The 23,516-nt window shown below is 50.9% G+C and overlaps 1 protein-coding gene across 6 annotated transcripts in view; it reads right to left on the bottom strand.

Moving 5' to 3' along the window:
* Window positions 1-23,516, bottom strand: part of PTPRU (protein tyrosine phosphatase receptor type U) — a 309,921-nt gene that overhangs the window by 50,001 nt on the left and 236,404 nt on the right. For 3 of the 6 annotated variants that reach the window (XM_074934544.1, XM_074934543.1, XM_074934545.1), the window contains exons 15-19: window positions 21,201-21,230; window positions 16,088-16,245; window positions 11,216-11,406; window positions 4,628-4,700; window positions 1,282-1,358 (exon numbers count right to left, since the gene is read on the bottom strand). In XM_074934544.1, the coding sequence (XP_074790645.1) occupies window positions 1,282-1,358; window positions 4,628-4,700; window positions 11,216-11,406; window positions 16,088-16,245; window positions 21,201-21,230 (529 nt within the window). The remainder of the gene's footprint in view (window positions 1-1,281; window positions 1,359-4,627; window positions 4,701-11,215; window positions 11,407-16,087; window positions 16,246-21,200; window positions 21,231-23,516) is intronic. The other 3 variants (XM_074934547.1, XM_074934546.1, XM_074934548.1) reach the window with 1 other exon arrangement.

Genomic DNA, 23,516 nt, shown 5'->3' with positions numbered 1-23,516 from the left:
TCCCCACCCAGCCCTGCCTGTGCCCTCAGCCTGATCCACTGGATACCCCATTGCCCCAGCCCTGGGCTCCCCACCCAGCCCTGCCTCTGCCCTCAGCCTGACCCACTGGATACTCCTCATCTGGAGTACTGTGTCCAGTTTTGGGCCCCACACTACAAGAAGGATGTGGAAAAATTGGAAAGAGTCCAGCGGAGGGCAATAAAAATGATTAGGGGACTGGAACACATGACTTATGAGGAGAGGCTGAGGGAACTGGGGATGTTTAGTCTGCAGAAGAGAAGAATGAGGGGGGATTTGATAGCTGCTTTCAACTACCTGAAAGGGGGTTCCAAAGAGGATGGCTCTAGACTGTTCTCAGTGGTAGCGGATGACAGAACAAGGAGTAATGGTCTCAAGTTGCAGTGGGGGAGGTTTAGGTTGGATATTAGGAAAAACTTTTTCACTAGGAGGGTGGTGAAACACTGGAATGCGTTACCTAGGGAGGTGGTGGAATCTCCTTCCTTAGAAGTTTTTAAGGTCAGGCTTGACAAAGCCCTGGCTGGGATGATTTAATTGGGGATCGGTCCTGCTTTGAGTAGGGGGTTGGACTAGATGACCTCCTGAGGTCCCTTCCAGCCCTGATATTCTATGATTCTATGATACCCCATCACCCCAGCCCTGGGCTCCCCACCCAGCCCTGCCTCTGCCCTCAGCTCGACCCACTGGATACTCCATCAGTCCATGGGCTCCCCACCCAGCCCTGCCTGTGCCCTCAGGCTGACCCACTGGATACCCCATCACCCCAGCCCTGGGCTCCCCACCCAGCCCTGCCTGTGCCCCTCCGCCTGACCTGGCGTTTCCCCTGATATTCCATTTCTGGTGCCCTCCACACACAGGTATAGAGCTTGGTCCATGGGGTGGGGAGGAAAAGACCACAGAGGAAAGAGGGAATGAATGAGAGAGAGAGAGAGGAGCAGAAGGGGGAGATGGGATACTGGGGCACTGCTGGGAGGAATAGCAAGAACCAAAGAACACACATCGGGCAGGCTGTGGGAGCAGAGTTGTGCTGGGCCCTGGGCCCTGTCATGCAGGGTGCGGTGGGTTAGTTAGTCAAACCTCCGGACATTCCTCCCGGGGGATCCCACCTCCCTCCACGCGCTGCTCGGATTTGCAGAACCATCCCTTGCAGAACATGCATGGCCACACACAGATGCTGCGAGGTCCACACGCCGCCTCTCCTATCCCCCCGCGAGCACACTGTGGGGACGCCGAGGTCGGTCCCAGAGCCCCCCGAGTACTCACGTCGATGTAGTTAGCGTTGATGTAATCCGAATTGGGGTCCCCGAGCAGTGGGTGCAGCTTGACTCGATGTCGGTCATCTGGAGAGCAAGTCAGACAAAGAGGCTGTGACAGTGCAGAAAGGGGGCGGCAGGCATGGAGACAACGGCCCATGGTCCCTGCACGGCTCCAGCCCAGCTCTCTGTGCCCTTCTGAGCACTCCCCTTGGGGGAACGCAGCTTCTTATCAAAGATCTGCTGATGTCGCTCACTCCTGATCCGCAGCCCCCTGCTACTCCAGTCCTGCCTCTCCTCCACCCCAAGCCCCACCGATGTCCCTTGCTCTGGACCCATAGCCCCCCTGCTATTCCAGTTCTGTCCCCTTCCCTGCCCCCATCAATGCCTCACACCTGACCAATAGCCCCCTGCTATTCCAATCCTACCCCCATCGGTATCCCTCACTCCTGACCCGTAGCCCCCTGCTATTCCAATCCTGCCTCCATCGATGCCCAGGCATGGCCAGGTGGCTGTGCGGGCTGCCCTGTCCACAGATGCCACCCTTGCAGCTCCCATTGGCTGCAGTTCCCGGCTAATGGGAGCTGCGGGGGTGACGCTTGGGGTGGGGGCAGCGTGCAGAGCCCCCTGGCTGCCCCTATGCATAGGAGCCGGAACGTAGACATGCCGCTGCCTCCGGGAGCCACGGCACATGCGGAACAGGGCAAGCCCCTGACCCCACTCTCCAGCAGGAGCTCGAGGGCTGATTAAAACAACTGAAGGGCCGAATGTGGCCCCCGGGCTGTAGTTTGCCCACCCCTGAATTAGAAAGGGGTGGGCAAACTCACCTGCTGCCAGGGGCAGAAAGAGGGTGTGTGAGCAGGGAGGAGTTGAGAGTCCTCCTCTCCCCCTCCCGCAGAGCAGAGGCGCCTGCGGTTGGCCTCTGTGACACGCTTGACACAATTTGCTCCCACTCTGCAGCCGTGTGAACAACCAGCAGCAATTTGCACAGCAGAGAGAGGAGCCAGATATATTTAGAAGCAATAAAAATAACTGGGGGAAGGTATTTCAGAGCAGCCTCAATGCGGTGATACAGCTTTGGCTGGGTTTTGATACACTTTTTGTCCCCCACCCTGGGGTGCACCCCGCATCACCCCCCGCTAAATCACAGCAAGGTGATAAGCACTGGGGCAGGTCTCCCCCTGACATACCCTCCCCTATCCCCAAAGTGGGGCAGCAGACAGAGCAAGGAGGTTCTTTGGGAGGGGGCTGGTGGGTTGGTATAAACCAGTACGTCCTAGGGTTAGCCCCATACTCAGCCTCCTGACTGAATTTCTATCCACGAAAGAATTGGCCTGGATGTCACAAAATCCACAGGTCCAGCCCATTTTCCTTATGAGCCTGCAGCACAGAAAAGCACCCCTCCTGCGTTCCTTTGGGGGTTTGCAATGGAGAGAGGAATGCGGGGAAGACGTTGCGTTTATAAGGGACTGCACTGCATTGGGACATGGCCTTGCAATGCTTCACTGCTATGGGAATACTGGCCCCTGGGGGACGATGGGAATTCCATCGCAGCCCTAGACTGGGAAACACGAATCTCTCCCCTGAGCTTTGCACAGCGTGGCCTCTGGCAGAATGACTCTGGGTCACCATTTGTCACAGATGCCCTGTGGCGCTGCTCCATGTCGGCCCAAGGCTCAGAGGTGGAGCCCGCCTTTTCCTGGTGGTGGGGGCTGATGTGGGCCTTAGCCCCACCTTGCCACGAGGCCCCACCTTCTGCTCCTCCTCTGGCCCCTGAGACCCCGCCCCTGGCCAGGCCAAAAGCCAGAGCCAGGCAGTAGTATGAACCATGCAGGGAGCCTGGGCCGCTGTGGGGAGCCCCGGAGTCCCGGACCCTCCACCTGCCCTGGGCAGTGCACCCCCGGGGGGCAGGGACACAGACCAGGGGCTGCTTTTGGGCACCCCAGCCCACCATCCGGGGCAGTGGAGGGTGCAGGGTTCCCTATAGTGCCCCAGGCTCCCTAGGCGGCTCTTACCATGGCCTGGCTCCGACTTCTGGGCTGTCCAGGGACTTGGGGGAAGAGGAGGAGCAGGACCAGGGGCACGGAGGAGGCAGGGCTCCTGCATGTGTCCCAGTTTTGTATTTTGAAAAGGTGGTCACGCTAGTGGAACGTACCCTGGCTGTCGGGGTAGGGACCTGGCCATGGAATCATGCCAGAGGAGTAAAGCACTAGGACTCCGGCAGAAACAAGCCTTTCCGGTCTCTTCTGTTCTTTAAGAGCCAATCGCTTAACCTTAGCGTGTTTATCGTGTCCACATCTGTCTATTTTCTTACCCTGTAAGCTCCCTGGGGCAGGAAAATGGCCGTATAAGAGTTAGGTATTAATTAATAGCAATAAGTGTTTGTACAGCATCTAGCGCCGTGGGGCCCAACTTGTCCATAGCCTTTGAGCACCACTAAACGTGTCCTATACTAGTAATGCATCCGATGAAGTGAGCTGTAGCTCACGAAAGCTCATGCTCAAATAAATTGGTTAGTCTCTAAGGTGCCACAAGTCCTCCTTTTCTTTTTGCGAATACAGACTAACACGGCTGCTACTCTGAAACCTATACTAGTAGGGTCTCTCAAGGCCACAGGAGCCAGTGTTGCACGCAACTCCAGCCCGTGAGCTAGACTCAAAGGCACAGAATGAATGGAAACTGCACCCCATAGACAAAGTGCCCCGAGCACGGGGATAGCTGCTGCACTCCACCAGCCCAACACATTCGCTCGGCTTCTTCCCCCCAATGAATTTGATAGATTTTACCCCGCGGGGAAGCTGCCCCGCCCCCCAATCCTGGCCTGACTGGCCACAGTTATTCTGCTCCACAGCCAGCCGCTCTGCAAAGCTTTGCCAGCTCTTCTCCGTCCTGCCCTGGCTCACCCCGTTATTCCAGATGTGCTCTCCCAAGACAGCCCTGCTAGTGTCCTGAGCCTTCCTGTTCCAGTCCTGCCCCAGCCCATTGCACAACTCGGCTGTGCACAACTGTCACGACCTAGCGCCCCTCGCTTCCCAGCTACTCCCCACACACGGCTCTGCCAGTGCACCTCATTCGTGATGCCTGGGCCTCTGCTGGGGTGAGGTTCTGTGAAGCAAATCTCTGAAAGGGACAGAAATGAAACCAACAACCGGGACAACACCCAAGAGCAAAGCACAACCTAGGTCCATGGAGTGAAGAGGCCAGCCCGTTCACCTGTTGTGCACCAGCCCATCACCCCTCCGCACCCCTGTCACCTGTGCGTTGCTAGGAGAGACTTTGCAGAGGTTTCAAAGCATTCCAATATTAGGCAGGCAGGTTTTTCTGTTGTTTTTAAAGCCTTTGTCTCAGACACTTACAGGTTGGCATGTGATCCTGCCTCCCTTTGGTCTTGTCTTTCTTCTTGGATGCATCCCAGCCTTCAAAGAAACTCTAAAGAAAGCAGAAAAGTCTATTATCTATCCAGGGAACAGATACATGGGATTCCCTCTGGTAGCCCCTGAAGCAAACGCCCCATCACACCTGCTCCAGGCTTAGGGTTGGGTGCAGTATCCATTGCGGTTTCGTCCAGCATTTTGACAGTGGAGTTGGGGGGGGGGGGCGAAGTGCGGATGATGTTTTTTTGGGGGCTCTCCTAATTGCTGAGGAGGAGGATCCTGCACCCAACAAGCTGAATGCTCCAGGACATTGAAGGGTCCCAGAATAGAACTTTCAGGCTCATCACGATACAATGTTGAGCTGCAAGGTCGTGATGTCCCACCACACCCGAGGGATCTCATCACACCACTTCACAACGCTGCAGTAGACTGCGACTGAGTTCCTGCCATAACGTAGTGGTGATAAGAGGCTGCGTGGTCTATGGAAATGAACACAGTACCTCCTGAGTCCCAATGTCAATGGCTCACCATGCATCTTGGGGCAAGTCAGTTTGTCTTTCTGTACCTCAGTTTCCCAATCTGCAAAATGGGGCTAAAGCCTACCTTAGAGTCATAGAGTTTAAGGCCAGACACACCCACCACTCTGACCTCCTGTGTATCACAGGCTACCAGCACCACACAGCACCCGCACACTAAACCCAACAACCGAAATCAGACCGCAGTATTGCAACCCACAGGGGACGAGACTATTACGTGCCACAGGCAGAGAACAGGGGCACCAAGGTGACCAGTGCCTGAGGCCCCATCAATGGCAGGGAAATGATAAGTGAGGTGTACCCAGATAACCGTGACAAGTGACCCCCACCCTCATGCTGCAGGGAAAGGCGAAAACCCCCCAAGGTTCCTGCCAACCTGACCGGGGGGAAATTCCTGCCCGATCCCACATACAGCGATCAGCCGGACCCTGAGCACATGAACAAGAACCAGCTGCCAAGCACCTGAGAGAGAGAATGTTCAGTGCCACCTGAGAGTCCTGGCCCTCCCTGCCCAATGTCCCATCTCTAGCCGTGGCCATCCCTGATGCAACAGAGGAAGGAGATTAAAAAATCCTCCCAGAATACATTGCGGGCGGGGGGGAATCCCTTCCTGGCTGGCTGTAACCCTGAAGCATGAACCCTTAGGAACGTAGGACATAAACTGGACGAGAGCCCCAGAGCTCTTGAGCTCTGCCCCCCACCACCACAAACAGCCCCATCATACCATTGCACTCATACATTTGTAAAGCTCTCTCATAGAACTAATTGCTTGCCCCACAACTCCTGTTGGGAGGCTGTTCCAAAACCGCACCCCTCAGTGGTTAGAAACCTTCTTCTGATTTCCAGTCTGGTTCATGGCCAGTTTATACCCATTTGTTCGTGTGTTAACACTGGCCTTTAGCTTAAATAGCTCTTCACTCTCCCTGCTATTTACCCACTAGCATATTTACAGAGAGCCATCATATCCCCCCTCAGCCTTCTTTTTGCTAAACTAAACACACCAAGCTCTTCCAGTCTCCTCTCAGAAGACAGGCCCTCTACCCCCTGATCCTCCTGGGTGCTCTTCTCTGCACCTGTTTCACCTTAAATTAAACTTTACGGACGATGGAGGACCAGAACCGTAAACAGTTTGCCAAACGAGGCCATACCACCGGGGTCCTGTCAAGCTTAACCAGTTCATGTTTGTGCAGCAATCTGAACACGCAATGCATTATCTAAGAACTAAGGACCCAATCCACAGTGATGGCATTCGTCTGCCGCTTCCCAGCACCAAACACCGCAACATTGCGACACACAAGTTTGTCCCATCAGAGCAACTCAAAGCAGGTCCCTCCAGACGGACTTGAAGGTGTCTGGACCTAGCCAGCTGGTCAGTGCTATACATGCAGGTAGAGTCTCCTTCCTTAGAAGTTTTTAAGGTCAGGCTTGACAAAGCCCTGGCTGGGATGATTTAATTGGGGATTGGTCCTGCTTTGAGCAGGGGGTTGGACTAGATGACCTCCTGAGGTCCCTTCCAACCCTGATATTCTATGATTCTATGATTCCTTCCTGAGCCTCACATGCAACTAACGAATGCCCTAAAGCCTGAATTTGATTAGCCTTATCGAGGGACAGCAATGAGGAAATCGCACATTGCAAGAAGTGCCTTGGGGAAAGCGTGCTGGGGTCTTTAGGGACTTCCCTGACACACAGCACATTGTCCAGCCACACAACACACACCACAGTCTGGTTTCCTTAGGCCAGAGGAAGTTGTTAGACTGTAAGCTCTTTGGGAGTGCATCATTCTGTGTGTTTGTGAAGCACCAAGAACAATGTCTATGGATTAGGTTTAGAAGTGTGAGCAACAAGAGTGATGTAGTGGTGGGAGTCTGCTATAGACCACCGGACCAGGGGGATGAGGTGGATGAGGCTTTCTTCCGGCAACTCGCAGAAGCTACTAGATCGCACGCCCTGGTTCTCATGGGTGACTTTAATTTTCCTGATATCTGCTGGGAGAGCAATACAGTGGTGCATAGATAATCCAGGAAGTTTTTGGAAAGCGTAGGGGACAATTTCCTGGTGCAAGTGCTAGAGGAGCCAACTAGGGGGGGAGCTTTTCTTGACCTGCTGCTCACAAACTGGGAAGAATTAGTGGGGGAAGCAAAAGTGGATGGGAATCTGGGGGGCAGTGACCATGAGTCGGTCGAGTTCAGGATCCTGACGCAGGGAAGAAAGGTTCGCACCAGGATACGGACCCTGGACTTCAGGAAAGCAGACTTCGACTCCCTCAGGGAACGGATGGGTAGGATCCCCTGGGGGACTAACATGAAGGGGAAAGGAGTCCAGGAGAGCTGGCTGTATTTCAAGGAATCCCTGTTGAGGTTACAGGGACAAACCATCCCGATGAGTCGAAAGAATAGTAAATATGGCAGGCGACCAGCTTGGCTTAATGGTGAAATCCTAGTGGATCTTAAACATAAAAAAAAAGCTCACAAGAAGTGGAAGGTTGGACATATGACCAGGGATGAGTATAAAAATACTGCTCGGGCATGTAGGAATGAAATCAGGAGGGCCAAATCGCACCTGGAGCTGCAGCTAGCAAGAGATGTCAAGAGTAACAAGAAGGGTTTCTTCAGGTATGTTGGCAACAAGAAGAAAGCCAAGGAAAGTGTGGGCCCCTTACTGAATGAGGGAGGCAACCTAGTGACAGAGGATGTGGAAAAAGCTAATGTACTCAATGCTTTTTTTGCCTCTGTCTTCACGAACAAGGTCAGCTCCCAGACTGCTGCGCCGGGCATCACAACATGGGGAGTAGATGGCCAGCCCTTAGTGGAGAAAGAGGTGGTTAGGGACTATTTAGAAAAGCTGGACGTGCACAAGTCCATGGGGCCGGACGAGTTGCATCCGAGAGTGCTAAAGGAATTGGCGGATGTGATTGCAGAGCCATTGGCCATTATCTTTGAAAACTCGTGGCGAACGGGGGAAGTCCCAGATGACTGGAAAAAGGCTAATGTAGTGCCAATCTTTAAAAAAGGGAAGGAGGAGGATCCTGGGAACTACAAGCCAGTCAGCCTCACCTCAGTCCCCGGAAAAATCATGGAGCAGGTCCTCAAGGAATCAATCCTGAAGCACTTACACGAGAGGAAAGGGATCAGGAACAGTCAGCATGGATTCACCAAGGGTAGGTCATGCCTGACTAATCTAATCGCCTTCTATGATGAGATTACTGGTTCTGTGGATGAAGGGAAAGCAGTGGATGTATTGTTTCTTGACTTTAGCAAAGCTTTTGACACGGTCTCCCACAGTATTCTTGTCAGCAAGTTAAAGAAGTATGGGCTGGATGAATGCACTATAAGGTGGGTAGAAAGTTGGCTAGATTGTCGGGCTCAACGGGTAGTGATCAATGGCTCCATGTCTAGTTGGCAGCCGGTGTCAAGTGGAGTGCCCCAGGGGTCGGTCCTGGGGCCGGTTTTGTTCAATATCTTCATAAATGATCTGGAGGATGGTGTGGATTGCACTCTCAGCAAATTTGCGGATGATACTAAACTGGGAGGAGTGGTAGATACGCTGGAGGGCAGGGATAGGATACAGAGGGACCTAGACAAATTGGAGGATTGGGCCAAAAGAAACCTGATAAGGTTCAATAAGGATAAGTGCAGGGTCCTGCACTTAGGACGGAAGAACCCAATGCACCGCTACAGACTAGGGACCGAATGGCTAGGCAGCAGTTCTGCGGAAAAGGACCTAGGGGTGACAGTGGACGAGAAGCTGGATATGAGTCAGCAGTGTGCCCTTGTAGCCAAGAAGGCCAATGGCATTTTGGGATGTATAAGTAGGGGCATAGCGAGCAGATCGAGGGACGTGATCGTTCCCCTCTATTTGACATTGGTGAGGCCTCATCTGGAGTACTGTGTCCAGTTTTGGGCCCCACACTACAAGAAGGATGTGGATAAATTGGAGAGAGTCCAGTGAAGGGCAACAAAAATGATTAGGGGTCTGGAACACATGACTTATGAGGAGAGGCTGAGGGAACTGGGAATGTTTAGTCTACGGAAGAGAAGAATGAGGGGGGATTTGATAGCTGCTTTTAACTACCTGAAAGGGGGTTCCAGAGAGGATGGTTCTAGACTATTCTCAGTGGTAGAAGAGGACAGGACAAGGAGTAATGGTCTCAAGTTGCAGTGGGGGAGGTTTAGGTTGGATATTAGGAAAAACTTTTTCACTAAGAGGGTGGTGAAACACTGGAATGCGTTACCTAGGGAGGTGGTGGAATCTCCTTCCTTGGAAGTTTTTAAGGTCAGGCTTGACAAAGCCCTGGCTGGGATGATTTGATTGGGGATTGGTCCTGCTTTGAGCAGGGGGTTGGACTAGATGACCTCCTGAGGTCCCTTCCAACCCTGATATTCTATGAGTCTATGATTCTATGAATGGGGCCCAGATCCTGACTGGGGCCTCCAAACACTACCCCAATCTGAACAGTCAATGCAACAAATCAGATTTCTGTCTGAAAACCAAATATTAATCACACCACTTTGCTCTCTGGGCAGCGTCTCTCCTGCAGAAACATCAGCACAGGCTTCACAAACATCAAATCATTAACCCTCACTGCCCCACCACTACTTTGTGAGCCAAGCCTGTATTATTTGTCCTTAGAAGGGGAAACTGAGGCACTGGGCAGTGACATGACTGGGTCAAGGGTAGGCAGTACAGCAGTGGCAGAACAAGGACCAGAAGGAGTCCTGACTTTCAATCTGCTTCTTTAACCAAAGAACATTTCTGGGAGCTTCTATGTGCCGGATACAAATTTCAGTTGCATCCAGAAATCCCTGTTTCAGACCATTACAAATTGCTTATTTCTCCAGGTCTTTCCTTACCCTTTTTCTCTCCCCATAGAAATAGAACAGCCTGGTACGTAATAACAGCAACATTCATGGATCGGAATAAGAGGCAGAAAGTGGAAGGAAATTACATGTTTTCTCCCCACCGATAATATCGAAGTGTTTTTCAAATGACTAGTTCTGAGCCCATACAGCAGCTTGTCAAGCAGCCCTAATGATTATAACTAACCATGATTTGTCCAATACATAAAAGAAGGGGCAAAAAGGTTCCTGCACTTGAAACAAGTGAACATTAAACAGTAATTTTAATTACTGGGGGATTTCAATAGCCCAGCCTGTGGGACACCAAGGAATCGGGAAATCAGCCCTGCTATGCGCACTGTAGCAAGTGTCAGAAAGCACATCTCGCCATTATACTTGCTTCAGCCTAATGGGGTAGGGACAGGGATGGAGCATTAATGACTCTGGGGGCATCCGCTCTGCATTAAAATGAGAGGAGACCATCTACACTGACCAGGCTGGGCTGCTGCTGCACAATGGAACACAGTGGGTGTCTGTCACAGGGCAGGAGTAGAGGAGAGAGAAGCTCTCAGCACGATAGCAAGGGGTGGACCTGGCATTGTCCTACACCCAGCCATGCTGGACAAGGAAAGAGCTGGGTTTGCAAAGGGAGAGCCGCCTACAGGGGCAGATCTGGGAGGGGCGAGCCCAGCATGCTGAAAGTTTCCTGGACTGTCTAGTAAATGGCTGACATGGCCTGGTTTTGGCCTAGTTTGTTTCAGGGTATGACATCCCGGGAGCCGCCAGGGCGAGAGACTCACACGCCATGCCATGGGAAGGCTGGGGTGCCCTGCCTGCTCGTGTCTAATTTGGACCCAGATCCTCAAGGGTATTTAGGCACCCAACTCCCAGGAGAGTGAGGCCCCTAAATATCTTTGAGGATCTGGGCCCTGGTGCCTCATGAGACATCTGACCACAAACTCCCATTATTCAGATGAATGCTGTTCGATGTCTGCAGCATCCCACACTTGCAGAAATACCCTCAGGCCGGAGTCCCAGTGATCTGCCCCAAAGGTGACCTGGGAATCCAGCTGTCTGACTTTGCCCTGCCCCACCCCTTGGCTACATCGGGGGTGGGCGTGCGAGGCGGGTGTGGGTGAAGGGGATAAAAGCAAGGGGGAGCAGGCAGGATTCCCTGACCGCTCCCCAGCTCTCACCTCATACTCCTGCTTGAAGCCATAGCCTTCCGCTGTCTTCATCTGGTTGATGTGCTGGAGGAGATCGGCCACTCTGACGGCAGGGTGGAGCTGCCCGGTGTGGTATGGGGAGCCTTTGCGCCCGCACTGGCGCCGTGGGGAGCCTCCGAGCAAGCTGCTGGACTCGTTGACCGTACTGCTGCGCTGGTCACCTGGGAGCCATGGGGGACAGGCACAGGAGGAGTTCAGAAGACGACAGCAGGCTGGGTGCTCCTGGTTGATTTGCTCAATCTAAGCAGAGTTGGGCTGAGCTGGTACTTAGATAGGAGATTGCCCAAGGATGCTCAAACTTAATCCCATGCACCACTACAGACTAGGGACCGAGTGGCTAGGCAGTAGTTCTGCAGAAAAGCACCTAGGGGTTACAGTGGACTAGAAGCTGGATATAAGTCAACAGTGTGCCCTTGTTGCCAAAAAGGCTAATGGCATTTTGGGCTATATAAGTAGGAGCATTGCCGGCAGATCGAGGGACATGATCATTCCCCTCTATTCGGCATTGGTGAGGCCTCATCTGGAGTACTGTGTCCAGTTTTGGGCCCCACACTACAAGAAGGATGTGGAAAAATTGGAAAGAGTCCAGCGGAGGGCAACAAAAATGATTAGGGGGCTGGAGCACATGACTTATGAGGAGAGGCTGAGGGAACTGGGATCATTTAGTCTGCAGAAGAGAAGAATGAGGGGGGGATTTGATAGCTGCTTTCAACTACCTGAAAGGGGGTTCCGAAGAGGATGGATCTAGACTGTTCTCAGTGGTACCAGAGAACAGAATGAGGAGTAATGGTCTCAAGTTGCAGTGGGGGAGGTTTAGGTTGGATATTAGGAAACACTATTTCACTAGGAGGGTGGTAAAGCACTGGAATGGGTTACCTATGGAGGTGGTGGAATCTCCATCCTTAGAGGTTTTTAAGGTCAGGCTTGACAAAGCCCTGGCTGGGATGATTTAGTTGGGGATCGGTCCTGCTTTGAGCAGGGGGTTGCACTAGATGACCTCCTGAGGTCCCTTCCAACCCTGATATTCTATGATTCTATGAACCTGCTGCAGGGGGTGTTCTTGCCATGTGGGACTCTCTGTTGGGGTTCTGTGGAAGCGCCCCCTGGAGGAGCAGCTGTCGCTACCCTTTGGAAGGGCACAGCACCAGCATCAATGGCCAGTGCAGAGGGGCTGGGCACGGTACAGGATTAAAACTAGCACCGTAATACTTCAATATGGTTTAGTTAAGGTGGGGAGCGGCAGAATAAGCATGTTAATAAACAACTGCTTTGATGAGGCCAAACTGTGCTCTCAGTCCCTTCTGGAGCGATTGCAAGATTTTAAGGCCAGAAAACACCATTATCATCTTCCTAGTCAGAACTCCTGCACAACACAGGCAAAAAAGCAGCCCCCAGTCACTTCTCTCTGAAACCCGCACCTTTCCGATGTCTCAGAAAGATATCTGGTCTAGTCTCAAAGACTGAAAGGGATGGAGAATCCACCGCCCCGACATAGGTTCTTCCCATGGTTAATTATCCTGACAGCTGAAAAGGCGTGTCTTATTTCTAGTCTTGAAGTCAACGGACTTCACTGTTATTACTTGGTTAAGCTACTCAATATTGACACCAATGTAACTGAGAGTAGAATTTAGCTCATGTGGTATCTGGGCCAAATTCAGCGTTAGTCTGTATTTTTTCATGACGAGCCACCACTGCCCTGCTCATTGATTAATTCTCAGGATTCCCCAAACGCTCCCACCCAAAGTTCTGAGCTCTGACCTTGCTAAGAGTACTTTGTTCAGTGCAGAGCATTTTTCTGGATGGCAGCATTGTTTGCCTATTGCAAACAACTATCTTCTCTATAAGATTGAGTTCTGGCTATGGTTACCCTAACGCTTCTAAACAATCCTTTCTGGTTCATCCATAAAGCTCCAAGGGTTCCTTGCATCTGCTAGAAAATGCCAAATCGCCCATCCAGGTTTTGCGGTTTCTAGTGTCTGCATCTCGGGGTTATGAAAAGCTAACGGAGGGCTAATATGTTAACAGAATGCAGGAAACCCCATACATGAAATAGTGCAGGAGTCTCAGACTTTGTGAAGTGAAATGACCCCAATTGAATGGACCTCAAACGTGTCATTACACTGACAGGAGAGTGATTGTGAATGGAATATGGCGATGTGGGTGAGGGGAGGGATGAAACCTGGGTGATATGAACTGGAGTTTATGACGATTTGTAGGACATTGAACACAATTAAAATTAATGATGATACTAATTTGCAATTATGCACAATAGCTCCTTCCAGCGAAGGACCCTTACAGCCATTAACTAGCTGTGCTCTCACATCACCCCGTGAGAGCGGGAACTATTATTTAGTAATTGACAAATGGGGAAACTGAGGCACAGGGGTTGCGGGGAAGGTCACACAGGAGGTCAGGGACAGAGCTGGGACCTGAACGCAGGAGTCTTGACTCCCAGCCCAGCATCTAACTATTAGAGAACGCTCCCCCCCGCTTTTATTTTCCAGGAAGGAAAAGGTGGAGGAAGCATGCCGAGCCTGGTGCCTGAGCTGGGACTCGGGTCTGTTTTAGCTGGGGAAGGTTGATTGAGAATATCCGGCTGTGCCAGCACTTGTCACCCACCGGCAGCTCATCCGGGCGTCATGTGTGTTTTCGACACTGGTGTTTACAGATTTGGGATGGGGCTATTTTCTTCAGTTAGGGGAAAATTCGGACTCCTGCGCAGCTAGCGCCTGTCTGCCCCAGACCCGCGCTCTGTCAAGCAGAGCAATGGGCAGGCATCCTCATCAGCAGGGAGACCGTCTTCTTTCCTCCCCAGCGCTCCCCTAAGGGGCACAGATGAGGTCCCACTCCCTGATATCAGGAACAGCTCAAGTCTCTACCTCAGCATTCCCTTCAAACGCTGCAACGAGCATCAATGTCTGGTCTCTGATGCTCAGTCCAGATTCTGCTCTCCCATTCGCCAGTGTAATCTCAGAGCAACTACACTGAGGGCCCGGAACTACACCAGTGTAAGCAGGAGCAGAATCAGCCCCCGTGTCTAACATTACAGAAGCCTCTTTCTCATGCATGGCCGCCCAGAAATGAACCTAAATCCACTCCTGGAAGAAGCTAGATGCAGCCCCATTGACTCCTGCACGTGTAAGACAGTGGAGAGTCTGGGCTGCAGGCTCTCAGATGCTTGGAGGAGAAAATGCTCATATGAACCAATCTCATTAAGAGCATTTCAAGAAGCCACAATAGCTCAAAAATAATACACAGTATTAGCTCAAAAATAATACACCTATCCAGATATATCAAAGGAGGAAAAGGTTGCCCTCTGGGCTTCTATTATCTGTGAGACAATGCTGGGAACCATATTAATCCGTCTTTTGCACAGGGAAGATGGGAGCAAGCAGCATCTTGAAGTTATAGTAACAGATGTTATTAGCATATGGTTGAAACTAGGGCATAGAACAAATTATTTTATAACTAAATCAGCCTAGAAATGCATACGCCAGTGGGTGTGAAATTATCAGTCTCCCTCTAACATGAGCACAGTGTACTTTTCACCCTGCAAGACCCACGCCTATTCAGAACAACAGAAAGCTGTCCGTGTTATACTCCAAGCTCAGCATAACTTAAAAGCCTGGATCCAAATCTACCCAGGCTTAGGCCAGGATTTCTCAGAATTCCAGTTTGCATTCAGATCTGTTTTGTGAATGGCTCCCAGTCACACTGGGGCCAACCAAAACCACTGATCACAACTTGGAGCAGGGGGGCTGAGAGCCAGATCTGAATTTTGCAGCTCAGACCCCACCCACCCACTTTTTCCAGTGGAGTTACATCCTGAAGGAGTTTTGCTTATTATGAACATGGCTCTACACACATGCGTGAGGTCGCTTTGATGAGATTGCTGCCCCTGAGGATATATAGAGGGCCAGGAACCCTTTCAGTGTGCAAGGACCTGCAGTCTGACTGAAAGGGGTGCAGGTATCCACAGGCAGACACGGGCTTTCCAGTGCCCGGATAAAAAATGAGTCAAGAGTCCAGGTGGAGCCTGCCGTTGGGCTGATCTATTCGCATGGGCAGTCACTGGTGCCGGGCACCAGAGCCCTGGCAGGCTGTACAATCTGTGCAGCCCCAGTGGATGAAGATGGCATTACAGCGAGTGTAGCCCATGCTGACTCGTTGAACTGACGGTTTTGGGGAAGAGCCTCGTTAGGGGAAATCTGACTCCCAATCTGGCAGCATGAAAGAAGCTGAGAGGTAGCACTGTCCAGGAACTAAGGCACTGGTCCAGGACTCAGAAGACCTGCATTCTCTTCCTGGCTCTGCCATTGATCTGCTGTGGGACCTTGGACACTTCCCAGCTCAGTTTTCCCTCCCACTCTTCATTTGGCCTATTTAGATTGTAAGCGCCTCAAAGCGGGGGTTGTCTCTCACTGTGCGCATCCAGTGCCTAGTGCAATGGGGCCTGGATCTCAATTGTGGCCTCTCGGGGCTACTGTTGCAATGACGACAAGCTAAGTTCAGTGGAGGAGCCCTGCATAGGCAGATGAGAGTGGGGTCAAGATTCACAGTCAGTGGGAGATTCGTGGATGGAGCAATGGTGGATTAGCCTGATGCCTTACCAAGATCATGGTCCTGCAGCTCAGATTTGTGAACCATTTTTAGCACCATGTTATTGTTTAAACAGAAACCTAATTCACTTTGTTCTCGAGCACTTTAGCACGCAACTCACTGCATACCAAAGATGCCTCTGAGTGGGAATGGCAGGACAGACAGGTGCCGAACCATTCTATATAGGATATTATACCACGCCCATCACCAGAGCATCTGGTCACCTTCTTGCATAGTCCTTACCCCTGTTGCTGCAGTTGTGCGCATCCATGAAGGACAGGCCCAGCCTCTCGTCCTCCTGCAGGGTGCTCTGGTCTGTGAAGCTCCGGTCGATGGCGCTCATCATGTGGGTCTTCTCGTGGCGGTAGTTAATCGTAGCTTTGGTCACGTTGACGGGTTTCCTACAGGAGGGTTACAAAGGGGGAAGCAGACACGTAATGCTCAGCCACACTGCTCTTGCCAGACACAGGCTCTGATTTAAAAATCATGAGCCTGATTTTCAGAGGCAGCCTCTGATTTCGCAGCGGGCCTATTTGGCAGCCTTTCGATGTCTAGCTGGCTGACTGCTCGCACAGTGTTACGGCGTCTAGAACATGCCTACAATTATCTGTGCAACGATGCAAAACCAGACCCTGAATGGAGTCCCTGCTGAAAAGCAGGGCTACCACCTAAAGGTTCATGAGCAGCTAGTGATTCTGAGCACTTGGAGTTTCGGTGGGCATGCCTGCACTGCAAAGAAAAATGGGCCATGCCAAGGCTCAGAGCCTGGGGCACCTGCCTCAGGGGCTGCAGGGCTAAACACAGCAGTGTTGGCCTTCCCGCCTGGGCTCTGAAACCTGGTGAGGGCGGCGGTTATCTGAGTCCAGGCTCCAGCCCGAGCAGAAACATCTACACTGCTATTTGTAGCCCAGTAGCCCGAGCCCTGCAAGCCTGAGCCAACTGACCCAGGCTCTGAGACTCGGTGCCAAAGGTTTTCCTTCGCCATGTAGACGTACTCAGCAACTGCTGAGCACTGGCCCTGTGAAAACCAGGCCCCAATACAGTGACTCCCAGAATCTCCAGGCACTTGCGACTCTGTTGGCCTATTTGCTTAGCCAGTTCACAAACAAACGAAACGTAAATTGGACAATGGTGTTCAGCCTCGGATCCAGCCATATACCGAAATCCCTGAAAGCACAGCAGCCCAGATCCCCAAAGGCATGTGGGCTCCTAAATTCCATCATGGACGGTAAGGAGCCTGTCCCTTTGAGGATCCAGGTCTGAGCATTCAGCTGCACCCATTAAAAGGTGACATTTACCGAAGCACTTAAATGACTTAGGAGCCTAAGTGCAAAATGTAATCCAGGGGAGTCTCCTGGCCACTCTGAACTTCTGAAATTCAGCCCACTGATTTGCGTGCCTACATCAGGACACCTGAGCCTAACTTTAGGGCCCCATCCTTTAAAATCTTGACCTCAATGCCTATTTTGGTGGCCTTCATGTCAGGGGCCCAGCTGGCACCACCCCAGGACTGATTTTCACAGATGCTCAAGCAAGTGTTGCCCTCCAGGGACTCCAGCTTAGCCCACCTGCAAATCAGGCCTTACGTCTGACAAGCTAGGTTCCCAAAAACTGAGCCTCCTAAAATGAGTGGGCACTGTGCTGACCAATATTGTCACATGAACACCCTGTTGGTCTGTTTCCATCTGTTAGCTCTTATCTGATACTTGCAAGGTCTTTGGGGCAGCCTTTTTGTTCTCTGTTTGTACAGCACCTAGCGCAATGGGATCCAAGACTAGGTCTCCCAGGCTCTATGGAAATACAGATCATAAAAATCAAGTAATCCCTGGACTTAGAAATGGAAAAGGGCCCCGGAACTCACACAGCCTGGGCAGGATTATGCCCTGGGCACATTTCTCAGGGCTTGGACCAGTGCCGTTATTAGCTAACACTACTTCTCTGACACAGGCTCCTATAAATCCTGAGCTGTGTTTTGCTCTCCGTAGTCCAAGCAGAAGGAAGATGCAAGCCTAAGAGACAGGCTGGTGTCCCACTCATCCTTCCTTCTCCTTGACTCCACAGCGCTCCATGGATTGCAGCTTTCAGAACTCCTTCACTGGGCCCCAGAGCAGGTAGAGAAGCTCTCTGCCATGGGCATGGAAAACATGCACTGATGTCTCCTTGGCCAGCAGTTACAAATGAACAGAGTAGGACTGTGAAGTATCCTGTGTCATTAGGCTTTCTTCTGCGCACCCAGGCTGGCAAACAGTACTATTTCCAGGCCACAATGCCCTACCTGCCCTGGGTCCCACGGTGTGTTAACGACTTCCCATCCTCACCCACAGCACAGAGGGGTAGAACATCATTCAAGGCAGTGGGGTCAGACCCACTGAACTGGCTGTTGCAGGGGAAACCCTGAGACCTCAAGGAGCCAGGCTCAGCCACCCCCCATTACAATCAAAGGCCTATTTTCTGAACGAGGTGACCGCATTTGCCAGGTGTCCGGTGATGCACAGAAGACAGTCAGCACAGGGCAGCACAAGCCACCGCTCCGGATTGTGGTAATCTCTGAGCAATATGGAGGCATCGCAAGTATCCTCCCAATGCAGCTCATTCCCCACAGAACATGTCTTCCTTCCCAGAAGGTCACTGTCCCGTCCTTGCTCCTGTGGGTGACTCCCTTCCCCTGCACCCGGCAAGGCTCCAGGACAGCTTGTGCCAGGGGCCCAGCTCGCACCCTGGCAGGCAATTATTGCCATCAGCCCCTTCCCTGGAGCACAAGGAGCTGCTGGTGAAACCTCCCCAAGCAATCGGAAATCCACTTCCAACTGCTTGGGGAGGTTGGAAAGAAGCAGAAGGCTTCCCCCAGCCCTTGTCTGATAAGTTCCTGCCCATAATTCTCTAGGCCTTGGATTGCCTGTAGTGATATTTATTATTGGGAAAGCATGGCCAGCAGAACAGGAATGCAATGGGCAGAGAAGCCTTCTGAATGACTCTGGGCACGCACAGCTGGTGTTGTGCTAAGCAACACTCACTGTTACCCTGTAGTTTGACTGCAAGAGGAGTTATTTTCCATCCCACTCATTCTGGGGCACATGCTGCACACTCAAGGCACCAAAAGCTGGGGCAATCCAGCCTCTGCTGCTCTGGCCCTTCTAGCTTGATACAGAATAAACATTGGGGGATGGGAGGCTTCAGAGACAGGATGTTAACAAGAGGAGAGGTTGAACTACAGCTGGTTGAAAAATGGTGTCAGCGTTGGGGGAAAGTGCTTCAGTTGTTTCTGGTTTGCAGGGTTTAAAATGGAGCATGAGCTCAGGTTTGCCACGTTTTTTAAGAAATATTTTTTGAGGGGAAAAAATCAGAAATTTGATTTTTCCTCTCCCCTCCCTCTTTTGCCACTAAGTGATGTAATCCTTGGAGGGTTCCCACCTCCACCTGTTTTCATTTTTCTTTCGCCTCTGTCACTTTTCCCACATTGAGGACGTCTGGGAAAATTACAGCATAGAAAAGGAAAAAGGCAAATAGATAAAATGAAATACAGAACGTAAGCCCTGATCCGCCACCATTTACATGCATGCTGAGCTTTACTGTCGAGAGCAGCTCCATGGATCTCCATGAGAATACTCCCAGTGGTAAGTTAAGGAGGTGTACAAGTCTTCGCAAGATCAGGGCCTGAGGTGCCATTGATTCCATACATTCATTGGTGAAAAGGGGGAACCTGACAATTCAAAATTTTAAGTTTCGCTGAAAAAACAGAACTTTTTAAAAAAAAGATACAGCTTTTTGCCAACTATTTTTGTTTTAAAAAGCCAAATTTTGGTTTAAAAAGCAAAATTTTTTTGACCAACTCTAGTTTGCACACACACAAAAAAAAAATTGGGAGTGGGTGGGGTTGGAATCCAGTCCCAGAGCTAGATCTAGACCCCGTACCTGGCAAAACTCCAGATCAGAACCTCCCCAAACCTTAGATAGTTCAAAATCCAGATCCATGTTTAAATGTTGCAGTCTGGACTCCCCATCAATTCTAGCAAGCCTGGGGCTGAGCCTGACATGCCATTGGTGGGGAGGGGAGTTGTTGACTCATGTCACTGGATTTTAGGCTACTTTAGCCTCTGAACCAGTCTGCAATAATCCCCTGCAACAGCAGCTGTAGATGGACAATAATGCCAGCTGCAGCTTCCCCCTGCCAGTGAGCTTGGCCAACAAGAAACTTCCTCCCAGGAAGGAGAGGCACACAAGGACCGCTGGTGATACAGCATCTAGCTGAAGTATCAGCTGGGCTCCCAATGAAATTGTAAGGGTTGAAAATTACATTACACTAGAACCAGCTTTTCAGTTACACCATCAGAGGCTTTTGCATTAGAACACTTACACTGTAACAAGGCTTCCCCCTGCAGTAGTTACAATGTAACACATCCATCTCCTCCTCCCTCTCAGCAGTAATTACCATGTAATGTGATCACCAGGCCCTCTGCCCATGAAGCAATGACAATGCAACATGATCCCCCCTTCCAGTAGTTACAATGTAACATGCCTTTGAGTTGCCATTACAATATGTCAGATAAAGCCAAGACCAAAATAAAAAACATGAGGGGGTCCCATTTATCTCGGGGGAAACTGCACTGGATTCAGAGATAAATTAGGTCCTCCGGGCCAGATTTCACAAGAGCTCAGCAGCAGGTTTTCACGTGCTCAGCACCCACAACGGAGGCCAGCCTTTCCAAAAGACCCGCTCTCATTTAGGCAGAGCCAGATTTCCACGAGTGCTCAGCGCTCTGCAGCTCCCACTGGGATGCTCATGGGCTGATTTTCATGGGCTCAGCACCCATAGGTGAGAGCAGACTTTCAAAAGAGCCCAGCACCTAAAGTCTTACAAATTTTAGAAGGGATCTTAAACCTTGGGCTTGAGGGTTTAGGCCAATCGCTGACAGAGACATTAAAAGCTACACTACACTGCTAAAAACAGGCCAGACGGCACAGCTTGGGCGAGCAGAGAACCATGTAGGGTATGTACTCCAGCACACTCCCTTCAGGCATTTCTATTCACCTCATCTAGACTGCCATTTACACCCACGCCAGGGGAGCTGCGCGGGTGTGTACAATGCACACAGCCAAAAAAGTGTGTGATGTAGACATACCCTCAGAGAGGATAACGCAACAGCTGGACCTGGGGTTGATGGTTCCTGTGTTCCCATAATGCTGAGCCCTTTTGGAAATGGGTCCCTGTATGTTTTCCATGCCATCTGGAAGCCTGTGAATACTTCGGAAGCATTTTTTAACAAGCCAGAGAGGCACTTAAAATTTACTTGACAGAGAAAGAAACTTGCTGGAGCAGAGAGCGCAGAGCGAGCGAGAGAGAATGACAATTACTTACGGGTAATAGGAATAGGAATAGTAGTTCCTCCTGGCAAGCGTGCAAACAAAGAGAACAGCAAAAATTGCATAAGCAGCTTTTCTCCAGAGTAATGAAGGGGGAGGTTTATTTGGAATCTCAGATGACAACAGGCCAAAGATTGCTCTAGTCACCATGCAGCGGATGGGTGTGAGGCAGGGAAGGCAAGAGAGAGCCGTGGGACGACAGAAAGAAAGGGAGTTGCTGGAAATGAAAGGCAGCACATCTGCATGCTCACAGCTGGCCTGAGGATATGCAAGAATCACCTTAGAATAAAAAGGAGTACTTGTGGCACCTTAGAGACTAACCAATTTATTTGAGCATAAGCTTTCGTGAGCTACAGCTCACTTCATCAGATGCATACTGTGGAAAGTGTAGAAGATCTTTTTATATACACACAAAGCATGAAAAAATACCTCCTCCCACCCCACTCTCCTGCTGGTAATAGCTTATCTAAAGTGATCACTCTCCTTACAATGTGTATGATAATCAAGTTGGGCCATTTCCAGCACAAATCCAGGTTTTCTCCCCCCCCACACACACACATAGAATAGATAGAATAAATCATTCTATTCAGGACAATAATGTGAAGCACCCTCCCTCCCATTCCCCTCCTCCACCCATCCAATGAGACCAGGCATGTTCGAAGGGTCACAGGCATGATCTTATCTTTTTCTCTTGGGAACTGGCTTGTAACAGGGCAGCAAGAACAGGTTCTTTTGGAAATGCACTTGCCCTCAGGGGAGCCGTTTCTCACCAGCTCCGGCCTCAAAAAGGACCTGTCCAATTGCATTGGCTTTCTCCTTCTTTGGCAGATGATTCTCCATCTCCTGCAACACACTTGTGTCTCCACACCTGTTGTGTTCTGGGAGTGGGGTGCACGACTGACACAGAGCTCTGGTACAAAGAGCAGTGTGCATCCACACACCCATCAGGCAGCAGCGCGTGCACGCACACTCCTGTTATATTACAGGAGTGGCAGCAGTACATGCACAAACACACACATTATAAGCCGGCTTATATAACCTTTCAAACTATTTCTCTCTAACCATGATGCCTGTTCACCAGCCTTCTGCTCCCTCTTTTGTCTCCATTAGAAGTGCAGCAACAGGACTGCCTCTCTTTCTGGCCAATAGAGAAACCCCCCGAAGGAGATCCAAGCAAACAGCTGAGAGGGTGTGTGCACCTTTAGTCATAAGAATTATTAATGGAGAGTCCTGATTGCTTCCCATTGCAGCACAGGGAAATTTCTGCTATTTTTAATGATGATTAAAGTGCATCACAAACGGCCTTTCCTTCCATACTCAATCACCAAAATATTTATTATAGACAACAAACTATCTAAGTATTTTTGACCAAGCCATGCTGTTAGAAAAGGCAGACCAGGACAGTGACAATGACCAAACAGTTACAGTGTAACTACAAAACTGATTACCACGCACGTGCTAAGGCACCCCAATACATGATAATCATTAACATAAATGACAATGGGAGGCAATTAAAACTACAGATGATCAAAATCAAACCAGTGGTTATCTGCAATGCTGATCATCGGCAAGTGCTGATGGGAGGGGACTGAGATAAAATGTTAGAGAAATCCTAGGGGTGGAAAGAAGCCCCGTGCAGAGAGAAGCCAACCCCAATTTCTCCCTATTAGCAATGACAGTTTGTGCTCTAAAATCCTCTGGAGATCACCTATGCTGCAGAGCTCAGCCTAAAGCCAGACCTGGCTAGAGCTGTACGGGAACCAGATTTTCTGTTCCATGGAAAAATGTGCAGCATTGAAACAGAATTCCTTCTGACTCTAAAGGGAAAGCCAGAATTGCAAAATTGTCTGCAAACGGGAATCTTTGGGCAGGGGGAGGAGGGGGAATGGGAAGAATCAGAACAGAATTTTTCAAAAACCACAGGGCAGCCAGGGAACGAGGGAGCCGGCCACTCAGGGATCCAGCACCCTGTGCAGCTGGGGAACAGGGCAGCTCACCTGCCCACCACACAAGCAGCCAGAGAGCCAACAAGCCTGCCTGCCAGGGATCTGGCCAGCCTGCTGAAAAATGTGACTGATTCAACATGTTCCTGTGGAATCAGCATTTCCCTGAGGCAAACGGTTCTGCAGAAATTTTTTGGACCAGCTTTGAATTTCAAGCAGTCCGACCGGGATCTGAAGTCTGTGGCTCAGATCCATCTTTAACTCAGCAGGGTTGATTTCTGGGTGGAGAAGCAAATCAGTTTTCTAGTTCCCCCTGCTGAAAACCTACAGACCCCACGGCAATGGAACAATACTCTGCCCTGCTCCAC

Source organism: Natator depressus, chromosome 19 (genome assembly GCF_965152275.1).
Source record: "Natator depressus isolate rNatDep1 chromosome 19, rNatDep2.hap1, whole genome shotgun sequence".
Classification (NCBI taxonomy): domain Eukaryota; kingdom Metazoa; phylum Chordata; order Testudines; family Cheloniidae; genus Natator; species Natator depressus.
This window is presented reverse-complemented; position numbering and strand designations above follow the sequence as displayed.